This window comes from Mastacembelus armatus, chromosome 4 (assembly GCF_900324485.2).
Source record: "Mastacembelus armatus chromosome 4, fMasArm1.2, whole genome shotgun sequence".
Taxonomy (NCBI): domain Eukaryota; kingdom Metazoa; phylum Chordata; class Actinopteri; order Synbranchiformes; family Mastacembelidae; genus Mastacembelus; species Mastacembelus armatus.
Window position 1 is genome coordinate 9,951,769 of NC_046636.1, and position 14,455 is coordinate 9,966,223.

Sequence of the window (14,455 nt, forward strand, 5' to 3'; positions counted from 1 at the left end):
ATGATTGGCAAGTAGGCTGCATCATCTCTGGACCCTATCTCTAATGACCCCATTACAGTCTAGCATCAGAAGGATAAGGATCCCATTGTTGGAGATGATGGTAAATAAGTCAACTTGAAGCATAGGTAAACCACAGATATGCATTTGAGTGATTTGGAGGAGGTATAAAATTGTAAAAAAAAAAAAAAAGGGCCCTAGTAGATCATTCTGTTTATATTGAGAATAATAATGGATCAGGGAAGTTTAATATCCAGTTCAGTTGGCACACACAAACTCCAACATACCTACACAGACATTCATTACAACAAAGGAAGAGCAAAAAGGTGACATGTTATTACCAGCTGTCTAACCATGGTTGTAGTTTATCTCTTCATTTCCACCTCCTGGCTTTCCCCTCTTCTCTCTCTTCCTTCTTTGCTTTCTGTTAACCTCACTCTGAATCAAACATTTCACAACAACACTTCCATTTTCTCAAAACACCATTTTTTCTTTTGTTATTTGTCGTATTTTTGTTACAAAACATGTACAGGCTGTTTAGAACAACAACAAAAATACAATATCCAATTTATTTGCAATTTCTTTTGTTTAATCAGCAATTTATTAGGTGAATCCTCTTAGCGTTTCTCTTCCTCCTGATTGCTTCAAGTCCACTGTCCCAAATAGCCTGTAATCCATCTGGGTATTGTTGGGGTTGGTGTTGGGGGTTGGGGTGTACAAATAAATACATAGGGCGGGATGCCAAGAAATTAAAACAAGAATTTAGATCATTTCTAACTCCAGATAATAGTAAGTAGAAAGAAGGTGTCCGTCATGGTTTCTCTCAGTTCCACTCTTTCTCAGTTTTCTATATATGTGTTTGTCCAAAGTTCACTTTTTTGGATTCATTAAAAAAGAATGTTTAACAGCTGTCCACAGAATATAGCATAATTGTTTCGGATATATTTGCTCCTTGTCAAGGTTCAGTTCATGCGTTAATTCTCCATGGTGGCAAATAGCGGAAGCTGTATTGTACATTATACTTGTGTGCAACTTCACACACCCACATAACCAGGCACACTTTAGCACACACGCACTCTCACATGTACACACACACATACAAAAATGCACACAAAAGGCCAAGTGGTCTATCTATAGTGTTGTCATAGTCCCCGTCTCCTCTTAATCACATGAAGCGTCCAGTGAGGAAACCTAGGATTGACCAGGCCATTTTGAAACCACAAATCTCCCAAAAATGTGTAAGAAAGGCAAAAACAGGGAGAAAAAAAAAAAAAATGTAGTGTGGGTGAAAACAAAAACAAAACAACAAAAAAAAAAAACTATGTGTTGATAAACAGGTGATCCCAAGCTGTGGAACTATCCTGAGTCACTTCAGGTCAAAGTGAAGAGGTCAGACGGTAACCTACTGAGGATTCAGCAGCCACAACATGTGTCCAAAAAGGTGGCTGCCCTCCTTTGACCTTTTTGACCTCTGTCAATCTCTTGACCTTTGACCTCAGCCCATCACATTTCCTTCTTCAGCCTTGTGCCCTTTTAGGTAACACACCTTCAATATGAAGATGGAGAACAACATACATGCACAGTAAAACAACTTCTATCAAGGGAAGAATTGTCCTCTATCTCCTGCCTGGGTCTGAATCACCTCTGTTTTATGTCTGTGAACCTTTGTTCACACTTTTTGAAGCATAGTGTTCATTCCTTACTATGTATAACACCCATCTGGGCTGGGTGGTAGGGTCAGTGTGAGGAGTTCTTGCATCAGGATCAGAGTGTGATATTTCAGTTACAGGGCTAAGGCCAAACTCACTAAAACACACATGCATGCAAATGTCAACTCACACCAGAGCTGGTGAGGCACGCATGGGATATAAGGGGGTTATCTCTTTCTCCTCTTTCAAAAACACGCTAATTCTGATTGGATGGGAAAAGAAACAATGAAGAATAACAAAAACTAGGAACAGGAACTAGAAGTGATATTGAAATAAAGAAAAAAAATCAGAGGCACTGCAAGCCAGTTCTGTAGTATCTAATTGGCAGAGATGGGTCAGGCAGCTAGGGTTTTCCAGTGGCTCTCTCTGGCACAGTTCCTCCCCCCTTTTCCTGTCTGGCTGTCCTTCGACTGCATGGTTCTGCATGTCCTGTTGCTCACACCTGGACAGGAAGTGTTTGGTTCATCTGTAGTCTCATGTCCTGAATGCTACCAAGAATCTTTTTCTGATGGCCAGCCAATGTCACTCCTATCCGCAGCAAGTCCCTGTAGAGTGAGAATAAAAGAGAGGAAAAAAATAAGAACAGGTGGCTCAGTCATGAAACATAAAAGAAAGACAAACATGACAAATCTGAAGATGAAGTTCAAATTTCATTTTCACCCACAAGTAAACACATACTCTGTCAGGTGGGAACAGGGACAGGCAAATGGCTTCCTAAGGGTATGTCAACAAAACCCATCCAGCTATAGCAAATGTTAGTCCTAATGGAACATGTTTCTGTTGCCTGGCAGGTGGGCAGGTGGATGGGAGTCAAAGAGCTGTAATGTGATAGTTAATGATTAAAGAGCAAACTTAGCTACTGTTCAGCATCTGGCAGACTTCACAGAGTCTGCTCCACCCTGCCACTTAGCTATAATACCAGGGAAGCAGAAGCTTTTTTTATTAGACAGACTCATTTAGTCGCCCTGTCATTCATACTTAGATTGGGGCTCTGTGTCAGTAAATCAGCTTTAAGTTGACCACTCTTTTCATTCGTCACTGCTTAAAAATATGTAAGAAAAACTACAGCAAATAGGACTGGAGATCTTTTAGGTAAATGACCTTCACCTCAGGTCGAAGGTGTAGTGGGAAAATATGAAAATCTTCACATACAGTTGACATTACGACACTCTTAAAAAGACCAGGGAGAGTGCACCTGCTTCAGCCGTCATTAGTCAGACAGCATGATCTAAAATCTAATCATCAGGGCCATGTTGGTTTAACACTGCACCGTAATATCACAAGAACTTCTCTTTTCCGCTTGGTTGTTTGATTTCCCTAGTCGATAGCTGTGGAGGGAGCGGACCGCATCTGGGGGAGCGATTAGCTGACTGTTACGGCTCTGCCACAGTCTGCATCCTCTCTTTAGAGTCTAACACACGCACACACACACACACTAACACACACACATACTGGATAATCTAATATTATGTCCAGAGACCATACACTCTGCTTGTCTCAATGACTTTGTGGCCCTATCCATTTGAGTGCAAATCTGTGCACCTAAACATATACATATATAAACCCATACACACATACAGTATGCATACATGTACACGCAGACACAGCTGCACTGCACATCCATCCTCCCCGATGCCAAATAAATGCGCATCAATGCAATTTCATACAAATAAATGGGGTTTTTTCATATTTCTCCATCCTCATCAGCACAACGATAGAGGATGAAATGATAATAAATGGGCACCATTAGAGGAATTACTGGCCATTAAGGGCAACATAGAGCCACAATACACCACACCTGTCAGCCTGGCCAAATTGAAACAAATTACCCCCACCTCCATTGCCTATTATGCAGCTAATGAGGATGATTTATTTACCATTATAATCTTAATTCATTTATTTGATAATCACTGGCCTGTAACTTCCATGACGATTACATCATTTCCTGTTTGTAAACACAACAGAAGGTGGATCAGTTGTCAAGGTCAACTAGTGACTGACATTAAGTTGTCCTGAAAAACTGCACTACACTGTTAAACTGTGCATTTGCATCCTATTTGCTAGTTTTCCTCAGTTCCCCAAAATTCGACAACAAACCCATCGTGGCAAATTCTCTTGCCAAAAAAACTTACTGGTTCATTTTGAAAACTAATATAATAATAGCTGAACATAATTGACCAAATGTATGATGCTGTTTGTCTTTGAGGCACTAATTATCTTCATAGCAGCAGAAATGTATTTCTGAAATATCTACTAAATGTACCAGAAGAGAAAAATGTGCTTTATTTTTTATGGTTTACATCTATTACAGGTTATTAGAGTTTGCTTTCCATATCATATGTTTCATTTAGCCATTAGTTTCTTTTTTTCCATCAAGGTCGATCTGCATAGCAGTAATATTACTTTTAAACCAGTCAGTCACTTTAGGCCTAATTAGCTGAATCCACTTGCTTGCCACTCACTCTGCTGTCATTTGGGCCACCAGGTCAAAGGAAGCAAATCCGGCGTTGACGAAGTTGTCACGGTAGCGGCTCATCTTGATGGCATCCAGCCAGTCCCCCACAGTGGTGAAAGTGGTATAGTCTGGCACACAGCGGTCAAGCAAGGGCTGGGATACCCTACATGGGGGAGGGGGAAGGAGGATGGAGAAAGAGAAACAGAGAGAGACAGAGAGGGTTAAGGTTGTCACTCTACTGCCTCTGCCGGCCATCCTCACCCCTAAACACCTCCCGCTGAGCGCCACCTCTCCATTTCTCCACCTCTCCTCCTCTCTTCCCCCCTCTCCTCTCCTCACCTCCATATGTAAGGAGTTTTGTGCTTGGGGGGGTTGGGTGGGACTGTTATGACTGTGGAGAGACTGGCTGGAGGCTCGGGCAGTGGATGCTGGGGCTGCAGCTGGCAGGGCAAGGTGGTGTGTTTTCACACACCTCATGTTAAAACTGGTCTTGAATGACAGCTACCACATTGCGTTTGACATCGAATCACATTTATGTTAAGAAATTATAATTATTTTCTATCATAGGAACAACAGGTGTCATAAAAACCAAGAATACCTTTGGTGGCAGAATCAGTGAAGTAACAATGTGCCTCGTGAAACCCTGGAAATGTCTAGATATCGCATATTGGATTCCATGGTCGGCTCAAATCAAGTTTGGGCTGCTGTTCTGAACATAGCCTAACTCATAGACTATAAGTCATATGCTGTAAATTACATAATTGTATTTAAAGTTCAGACTTTCAGGGTGTGTCTATATGCATATGTTCTAGACAAAAGGACGACTGCAACATGAGCTCACATTTAGGAAAAATCCTTGTTGACATGACATGAAATATCTGTGGAATGTAAACACAGATGTTGCTCACATGTGTTTGGTTGCATGTTAGGACTGACGCATGATGCTGTGGATGCTTGCAAGTGCATGGCAGGACTGATTTAAACACGCGTGTGTGTTTATCTATGCATTCATGCGTATTTGAATGCATTTAAGTGTATGATAGTTTCTTTACATAGCGTTTCTGTGAGTATCCCTGAAAATGTGTTTTGCATGTTCTTGCACACCTGTTGACAGGCCAAAAGGCCTTTCAAAATAATAATGTATGCTACAGTGTTGATCAATGCCACAGATAGAGAGGCCACCATGGGAGTTTTAATAAAACTGTGCTACAACTCAGAATGAAGTGGAGCAGAAGAACAAGAAAGGGGGTACAGGTGGAGGAGGCTGTAGGGAGCTGTAGGGAGGTGAAGGAGGAGGAACAGATGACAGAGCAGGCAAAGAGAAAGAGCACCACTGTCTCCACTCCTCTCTGCTCTGTTGATCCCTGTCATCCTTTTTTGATGACATTAGATTCATAAACAATTAAAAGAGGAATGGAGAGAGAACGAGGGAGAAAAGAGAACAGCCATGGAGGGAGAGTTAATAACAGTGATACAGAGGCTCCATTGAGCGATGTAGATATTTTAATAAGGTCTGTGCTTCAGAGCCCGAGGCCTCAGGCTGTTGTTAACGCAAGACTCTGGCTTCTCTTAATGGAGTATTGTTAGTCCTCCTTCTCTAAAGTTGGCTTCAAAAGGGTCCAGATTGTTGCTGGCCACATGTGAGACAGAAACACAGAAAGCATACTGGGTAATATAGTCACAGGCCAAGCCTAAATTTCATGGCCAGTGTTTGGGACTGTCACATTTTAGAGTGAGGATGTATCTGAAGTGTGGACTGCTTGATTTATAACTCAACAATATAAACACAGAAATGACTCATGACATTGGTGAAGGATGTCATAGAAGTTCAAGTGTTACATTTCAGACCAATTCTGCAATATGCAGTAATGTCAGGTTAACAAAACACACAACCAAAGCACTTCTATGTCAGGCAGCGTTAGCAAACCTTTGCCAACCCTTCGGTAGCAAGCAGGACGACATTATCATCACTCACTCCTCCCTTGTTAGGTTTGTCGGCATGAGGCCACCTCTCCGCTGGCCCGTTTAAAATCTCGTTAGTGGCTAATTAAAAGGCGCTCCCATCTCTTTTTTGCATCGCCTTAATCGAGCTAATTAACCGCAAACTTAATCTTCTAAGAACGTCACTTTGGTGGCCAACCGAGACCCTGGTTTCCCCCATGAGCCCAACCCAGGATTGTCTGCGGCCGTCCCTCAAGACAGAAAGACCCTGATGCAGGGACAGATAGCTAGGTCAGCCTCCCCCACCCCCCCCACCCTTCCTCTGCTCTCCAACTCTGGCACCTTCTCTCCTCCAAATTCTTTCTAAGAAACAGGTTGCAAAGAAAGGTAGTGCAGCTAAATGTAGATGCGACATTATTGATTGAGCTCGCAGCTCGAGTTGCTTTAAGGGCTGCATTGAGTGATCGTAATTTGCACAATGGCCCAGGCTACATTTGTGAGAACTAAAGAGTTGTATGGGAAGAAATCTGCACTTTACAGGAGTAAAGAGAATTTAACAGCTGAGTCAGAGTGAGTCAGATATACTGTAGTAACTTAGATAAGGAATATTTGCACCGTGGAAATGTGGCTCAGATGCAAATGAAATTGCTCGGCCAGTACTCTCACGCTGCAAAATCAAGCGACTTCATTCAATAAGCTAATGATTTGTAAACGTAATATCTTACATGAGTCTAGCAGGAATCTTCCAAAATATGACTTAAGAAAACCAGAGATAATTTTTAGAACGCAATCAGTACTAATATCCATTATGCAATGGCCATAATTAAACTTTATTGCCTTTTATAAAGATCACTAATCCACCTAATAAAACTCAACAAGGACTTCTAGGGAAACTGCAAGTTAAAGTCTATTTCAATAATTACCAGCTCCACAGAAAAATGAAGATCCACAGTATTTGGTTTAAATCTTTGCTTGACAAAGCTTTCATACTGATTGTGAGCTCAGTGTGATCAAAATGATTTTTATATAATTCTATTAAGACTTACCCAGTGGACTGCGTGCTGTTGGTGACCACCTTGAGGCTGGCAGCATTGCGGATAAGCTTATCCAGCGTGGCCACAATCTGGGCAAATTTGGGTCGCAGGTTTCTCTCTTTTACCCAGCAGTCCAACATGAGTTGATGCAGAGCTGTCGGACAGTCCATGGGTGGGGGCAGTCGATAGTCCTGCTCCACAGCATTTATCACCTGAGGGAGAACAACAGAGAAATCACAGTGATGTAGAGGGAAGACAGACACCACAGGAAGAAAGATGGGTCGACGAAAAGAGCAAGTGAGGGAGGACAGAAGCGCATGAATGAGGGAAAGCGCCTGAGACAAACAGAAAATAAGCTTTAGGTCAGAGAAAGATTAGCTGTCAGCAGTAATAAGTAGATCTGTAGTGAGTGAATGACTTTTGGACAGTGATAGCAAAATAGTTAACTCTATGACCGCTTTGTGAGAAAGACAATATATCTGTAACATTAAGTATGAATACAAGATAGACAAAAAAAACATATCATCCTACATCTTGATTGCTCATGTCCCAGTACGGCCGCTCGCCATACGACATCACTTCCCACATGACAATGCCGTAGCTCCACACATCGCTGGCTGAGGTGAACTTCCTGTAGGCAATTGCCTCAGGAGCCGTCCAGCGAATGGGAATCTTCCCTCCCTGTGGATATGCGAATGAGTAGGTGAGCATGAAATACTGGAGGGATGGAGCACAAACACAGTCACACACATACAAGAGGGAGAGAGAGGGTGAGAAAAACACAGTCTAAGGAAAATGTTGATACACAACACATGGTTGCATGCTGTAGGACCCAAATGTCATCACAGACACACAAGGTTAGTAGCACAGTTACAGAAAATGGTATATGTGAAATGATAGGAATATTTAATGCGCCAATATATCAGTGTTTTTTTTTTCCAGAGGTACTTTGTGACTCACAAATATTGTGATAAACAGCTATTCAACCACTATATGCATTTTAATCCATTTCCTTTTTTAATTGTTCCAATTTGTGAGAAGAAAAAAAAAAATTATACCAAGAATGGCCATGTCATGTGGGAACAGTCTTGACACAGATCCATTTTTTGAGTTCACTCATACTTGTCAATGTTGTGAATTCATTTGTGAAAGTGGTTAAAATGAAACTGTGATCTGTTGATGTTAAAACATAACTTTAAACATCGATTTAAAACATGAAACACATAAACACATATGTGCATACACAAACTCACCAATGAGCTGGTATATGTGGGGTCTGTAGGGTCATCCTCGAGAAAACGAGATAGACCAAAGTCGGACACTTTACACACCAGATTACTATTGACCAAGATGTTACGAGCAGCCAAGTCCCTGTGTACATAGTTCATGTCTGACAGGTACTTCATGCCTGCTGCGATTCCACGCAGCATGCCAACCAGCTGGATCACTGTGAACTGTCCGTCATTGAGCTGGCAGAAGAAGAGAGAGAATGACAAGGATAAACAGGATTGTAGCTCAAGGTGGCATGCTCAAAGCAATATATGTTTGTCTCATTTTTACTTTTTTTGCATCAGTCTTCTTAGCAGCATTTTTTACCTCCCGTCAGTTCACACTGTGACTACTCCTTTCCTACCTATCTATTCCCTATTACTATTCTCTCTGTATCTTCTTGTATTACTCCCCTTTTTCTGTCAGACAGTGCATGATGTGACTTTGAGGCAGAGAGTCATTGGAGACTGAGCTCTTTCTAAATGTCACCAATTGCCTGAATGTAATATTCAGACATATATCTATTGTGGGCTTTGCAGCAGAGCTTTAAAAGACCTTTTCTGGCTCCAAAGACACTAAGATAAGTAAAAACAAGATCAAGCAGATTTGGGTGGGCTTATTTGCTGGATAGCATTGCATTATTGATGAAATCACAGATATGTCTTTTATATAGAGTAAGTAATATTAATGGTAATTATGCATGTACTGCATTAGTGTGTGCCTGTTTTTTCTCACCCTTAGGAAGGAGTCCAGTGCCCCATTCTCCATGAATTCGGTCACAATCATCACTGGCCGACTTTTGGTGACCACACCTTCCAGACGGATAATGTTTGGATGGTCAAACTGGCCCATGATGGAAGCCTCAGACAGGAAGTCTCGCCTCTGGCGGTCGGTGTACCCCACCTTGAGAGTCTTGATGGCTACTATGATCTCCCGGCGCCCAGGCAGCTTGAGACGTCCACGGCACACTTCCCCAAACTCTCCTGTGAGAGCCCAGGTGAGAAAGCCAGAGAAACAGCAAAAGAGAGGAGAGATGGATGGAGAGAGAGATAGAGGGAGGGGAGAGAGGCATGAAGGAAGAGTGGAGGAGAGTGGGGGAAAAGAGGGGAGAGGGGACAGTTAACTGGTTAGAACCAAGGAGCCAGGGAAGGCTAGCAGGAAGGGTGGGACAAGGGGGAACTGCAAGAGAAGCCAGGACTCTAGGCCAGTGTCAAGGGGTAGTGATGGGGGGGCATACAGTGATTTTGTGCTGATAAGCTATGGATTAAAATCAGCAGCACAGTGAGTGTGAAGCATGATGAAGGAGCGGGACAAGATGTAAAGTTTTTAAAAAATGCATGTCGAAATAAAGCAAAGATAAAGTAGGGACACAGACTGATGGGGGCTGAGGGGGACAGACAAAGAAGGGGGTAAGAAACAGACGGGTGGTGCTAAGCTTCAAACTGGCTAGTGAAGCGGGCACAGGAGGAGGACATAGGTGGAGAGAGAAGTTTGGGGGTTCTTGGAGTTGTGGACGCTTTACGTTTAGAGTCTATACAAAGCGTGTGCAATAATGCAAGGCAAAAATTAGACAATGAGAGCCATGTGTGTCAAAATGAGTGCAAAGGTGACAGAATGGGGGAAGGCAGGGGAGAGAAGGCCGGGGAGGGGCGAACGGAGGGATGATTGAGGAAGGGGCAGAACAGAGGAGGGGGACAGGGGAGACAGGGATTGAGGGTTCGTCACTTTAAAGGCGAATGCTGGGAAGCGACGGGTTTCAAGTAGTAGCCTCAGAAGTAGAAGAGCTGTCGTAGTAGTAGTAGTGGTAGTAGCAGTAGTGATGGTAAGAGCAGAAGCAGTAGTAGGGACTCCCATCTCTGCCATCACAACGTCCTCCATTTTGGCTCAGATACAATGCTAAAAAAATCTCACTTGGCACAGTCCTGCAGCTTTTGAGCAAAGAAATTACTATGAAATATATTAAATACATAAAATATTTTACTATCTACAACATCAAATGTTTGGGAAAGATTCTAAAGGAGGGCACACAACCACATAGTGGAAAAAGTGTGAGTACAAGGAACATGTGTCAAAATTTTAAGATTCAATAGAAGCTTTATTTAACTGCAATAAATAGGTGGGCAGGGTGAGCAACAGCCAATCCTGGACTAGAAACAATTTAATATCCTACCCCCATCAAGACAGGATTAATACTTCATGGGGATGTGAGATACCAATATTAACTATGCTCCTAATATGGATTGCTTTGTAGAACCCAGCAAAAATCACAAGTTACTACACAAAACAATTTAATCCAAGGTATCCACAACCCATTTGATAAGTTAGTATCAATTATTTTTCATTACACGCAGCAAAACCAAATGTAGGCAATGGCTGATGTTTAAAAAAGGAAATGGGAATCTGGACTTACATCTTAAAAGACAAAATGTCTATCTGCACAGGAAGCACAAAATGGAGGGCCATGCCAAAAACAATAGGGCCATAATTAATACTGGAAGAGATAAAATAAGAATCACATGCACTTGGAGAGGATTACAATCTCCCCCAGAGAAATAAATCCTGTCTGTATGGAGCTGTAGTTTTGCATTGTCCACAATCTGCTTCCATTAGTTTTACTTAGATTTCCAAATCATTTGGAACTGACTGCTGTGTCATACTTATTTAAACCAAATCAATTTCATTACACAGCATCTCTCTTGTTCCAGGATGGGCTCTTTCTATAGGACATGGGTCAAATGATAATCCACTGACAAAAAAAGGTATTACACCTACTTCAAATGGACATAGCATGGTAAACAGCAAGGGTACTAGGACTGTGAGTCTTGACTAACTAACTTAAGGAGGACATATTGTAGCTAGTATTGTTTCAAACAGGGGAATGCTGGAGACATCTGTAAGACTGAAAAAGGCTTCCTAAGAGGTGGCCAGTGTAGTAGGGAAGCGAGCAAGGAGAGGGCTAGCGATGAATTGAGTGAAAGTACCGCTTGGTGTGAAGTCCTCTAACGGTATGGCCTGGAGGTGACTAGCAGTCTTCCCCCTGTAGCTCAGGAGCTTTGGTGGGTTACCTGCGCCGATGACCTCCTCGATCTTCACGCAGGAGACGTCGATCTCCTTGGCAAACTCGCGCACTGCCTCATTGGGGTCCTCATAGGTGAAGGGGTCAATGTAGACCTTCATTCCTGGCGTTACTATAGGGGATTCAGTGGCAAGAACAGGAAAGTGAATCTATGGCGTCAAGCAAAAATGTAACAATAGATAATGCTATATAATGCTCTGGAAACATCCCTTATTCAAGTATGATCTTTTTAATTCTTTTTTCACTCTACAAGATCAGGTCAGTTATGTGAGCTGTGCTTTAGTGGTTGGTGATTTTAGTTGAAGTATAGGAATACTGCTGTTTGAATGTGGAATAATGCTAAAGGAGGAGAATCTCAGTAAAGAGACTTACTGTACTGTTGCAGTTTCTCTGTGTACTCCGACTCTGAACCATTTCTCTGCTTTCTGTTGAGAAAGATGAGAACACAAACTAAGTCACATAGACTCTACACAGCAGGGTGCAAATACTGGAAAGGAACAAAAGCATGAGGAGAAAATAGATCCCTAATAATGTAGTGATGTAGCCACACGAAGACATGGACTGGGGAAGATGTTTAGTCTGCAAGACTGCATCACTGGCTGGTGGTATAATAATTCATATGTGGGGACGGTAACTCGAGTCTAAACAAAAGGAAATAATAGCATTGTCTGAAGCAGCAGGTGAAAGCCATTCAGTCTCTGTACCCCCAAAAATGAGCAGCTGAGACAAAAGCAGACTCAAACTGCAAAAGCTCAGCTGTCTCAGCTTTCTCCAGCTACACACATCACACTGTTCATTTCAGTTCAATCTACCTCTCATTTTGGACTGTTGTTCTCTAGCTGTCATTATCACTATCCTTTTTTAAATCTATTCTTCTCTCTTCTTCTCTATCCGTCTAGCTGTCATTTTCTCTATCCACAACTTTCTACATAGGTCCCTTCTGTCATTGGCTCGTTGGGTGGGTGGGTGGAGGTGGGGTGCGCAAAGATGTTGACAGAGCAAAGGGGCTGGGCTGTTGAAATTACATGTTAATGTGCTTCCTTTGTTGGCCAACCAGTAACCAGGGCAATAATACCCAATGCTGATTTGCATCTTATTTCAAATTCTAATTTGGTTCCGGAATATGCCGAAGCTTTGTGTTTTGTATTATTAGTATTTTCTCCTTCTTCTTCTGTGGCTGTCAGACCAAAGGCTAAGCCAAGACCCTGAGAGAGACAGAAAGTAGCGGTGTGAAAATAGAAGAGAGTGAAGGGGCAGGAGGGAGAAGTAGAAGAGGGGTAGCCAGGGAGATTATTATTCAGTCTAGTGTGACCGATGCCCACGCTTGTCAACCGCCGCCTGAACTGGCTGGTGGAGGGAACGCAGTGGGCGCCAGTGAGTGGTGGGTGCCAACCTTTCACACATATATATATACACACACACACTGCATTTTCTGTTTGACAAATGTGTGGTATAAGGATAAACGAGTGTGGTTAGACCCAGCTGATGCAGCGTCAGACTTTTTGAAAGGTTTGAGCAGCCACTCGCATCTTCCCAGTCAATTGGGCCCAGCAGACAAGGGCGCATCTGGGTTCTTTGTGGTCGGGCAACCGCACAGTTGATTCTGAGTACTGGGCCATGAGGGCAGGCCTATCAGGCCCAACAGCTGTTCCACCATGCTGTGTCCAGTGTGCAAAGTAGTATTGTGGCCAAAGCTTTTTACTATTCACAGATTCAGAAGGCTAATCTGGCATTCAGTGGCCTCACAGGTGGCACAACAATCCACTGAGACTGTTACAGGGTGATTTGGAGGACATGTAAACAAAGTTGACATTTGAAGCTATCTCAGTTTTTTCAACTCGACAGAAAAACATTTTCCACAAATGTTCCTGTGAATTTTTGCTGTTTGAACCTTTTCTGTCGACTGGAGCAAAGTAAATGGGTCTTTGTAGAAATGTTTTGCCACACTATTATCTACTACTGCTGCCCAAGATGGCCATCATGGCTAATAGAGAAGTTACATTCTGACCTTAGACAAACAATAGCGATGACCACAACTGCAATGATGAAGACCAAAGTGGCGGTGGCTGATCCCACGATGAGTGGCAGCTGCTCCTGCCATGCCTTTGGCGGGTCAGCTTTAGGTGTCAAAGAGAGAAAGTCCCAAACATGTCAAACATACACTCACACTAGCTGTAATCCATTTGTATAGTCAAGGACTATGCCACTCTGTGTCCTCTGTTGTAAATCTAACTAATAGGCTTGTATGCTTCTCATGTCTACTTCAGAACTGTGTGCTTACATAAGTAAAATCATGCCCTTGTGTTCTTCAGGCTCTATTAACCAGAATGGAGAGTAGCCTGGGTCTAATAAATGCATTTATGAAGACTGCAAATAGACTTTTCAGTTCTTTTATTTTGTTTGGTTATGGTAAGTGTGATGTAAAGCCAAAGTGAGGTTGATATCATGACTGATTGATAGGAAGTGGTGGATTTTTACTGGATCATAAGTCAGTTTCTCTACAAGGATTTCAGTTATTTTTGGATGGAAAATTGGCATAGTGGCTGTTAGTCCCATAAGCTTTTGAGCCTCCATTATGTTCATAATCTTATGCACAGCACTATAATAGAGGTGTTGCTGCTAAACCACAAATACTACCAATATATTCCTGCATAATAAAGTAGGTATAGAAGTTACATACTTTGAAGGTTGGTGCTGAAGTCAGCTGGGCTGCTGTAACGGCCATAACCAGCCACTGTTCGTGCACGGACCTGTACCACATAAGGCGTACCAGCCTTGAGACCTTCAATGCGGGCATTGCTCCGTTGGGCAGTCATGGTATGAGCGATGGCCTCACCCTGATCCTGCAGAGACAATGACAGCCAGCAATGAAAACAATATTAAATAGGAGGCCCTGGTGCTGTCTTAGTCATCACTATCCCCTTTCTGATGCTGTACCCTCCCTGACATGGCTGGCCAACTAGGCAAGTGACAG

General features: G+C 42.6%; 1 protein-coding gene across 8 annotated transcripts in view; it reads right to left on the bottom strand.

Moving 5' to 3' along the window:
- Nucleotides 1-575: 575 nt before the first annotated feature.
- ephb3b (eph receptor B3b) overlaps nucleotides 576-14,455 on the bottom strand; it is a 232,883-nt gene continuing 219,003 nt past the window's right edge. For 2 of the 8 annotated variants that reach the window (XM_026323106.1, XM_026323104.1), the window contains exons 7-16: nucleotides 14,162-14,324; nucleotides 13,490-13,598; nucleotides 11,854-11,906; nucleotides 11,387-11,605; nucleotides 9,141-9,388; nucleotides 8,390-8,605; nucleotides 7,668-7,817; nucleotides 7,149-7,348; nucleotides 4,169-4,324; nucleotides 576-2,251 (exon numbers count right to left, since the gene is read on the bottom strand). In XM_026323106.1, coding sequence (XP_026178891.1) covers nucleotides 2,143-2,251; nucleotides 4,169-4,324; nucleotides 7,149-7,348; nucleotides 7,668-7,817; nucleotides 8,390-8,605; nucleotides 9,141-9,388; nucleotides 11,387-11,605; nucleotides 11,854-11,906; nucleotides 13,490-13,598; nucleotides 14,162-14,324 — 1,623 coding nt within the window. In that variant the 3' untranslated portion in view covers nucleotides 576-2,142. Of the gene's footprint in view, nucleotides 2,252-4,168; nucleotides 4,325-7,148; nucleotides 7,349-7,667; nucleotides 7,818-8,389; nucleotides 8,606-9,140; nucleotides 9,389-9,927; nucleotides 9,937-11,386; nucleotides 11,606-11,853; nucleotides 11,907-13,489; nucleotides 13,599-14,161; nucleotides 14,325-14,455 lie in introns of all 8 variants that reach the window. The other 6 variants (XM_026323107.1, XM_026323110.1, XM_026323105.1 and 3 more) reach the window with 6 other exon arrangements.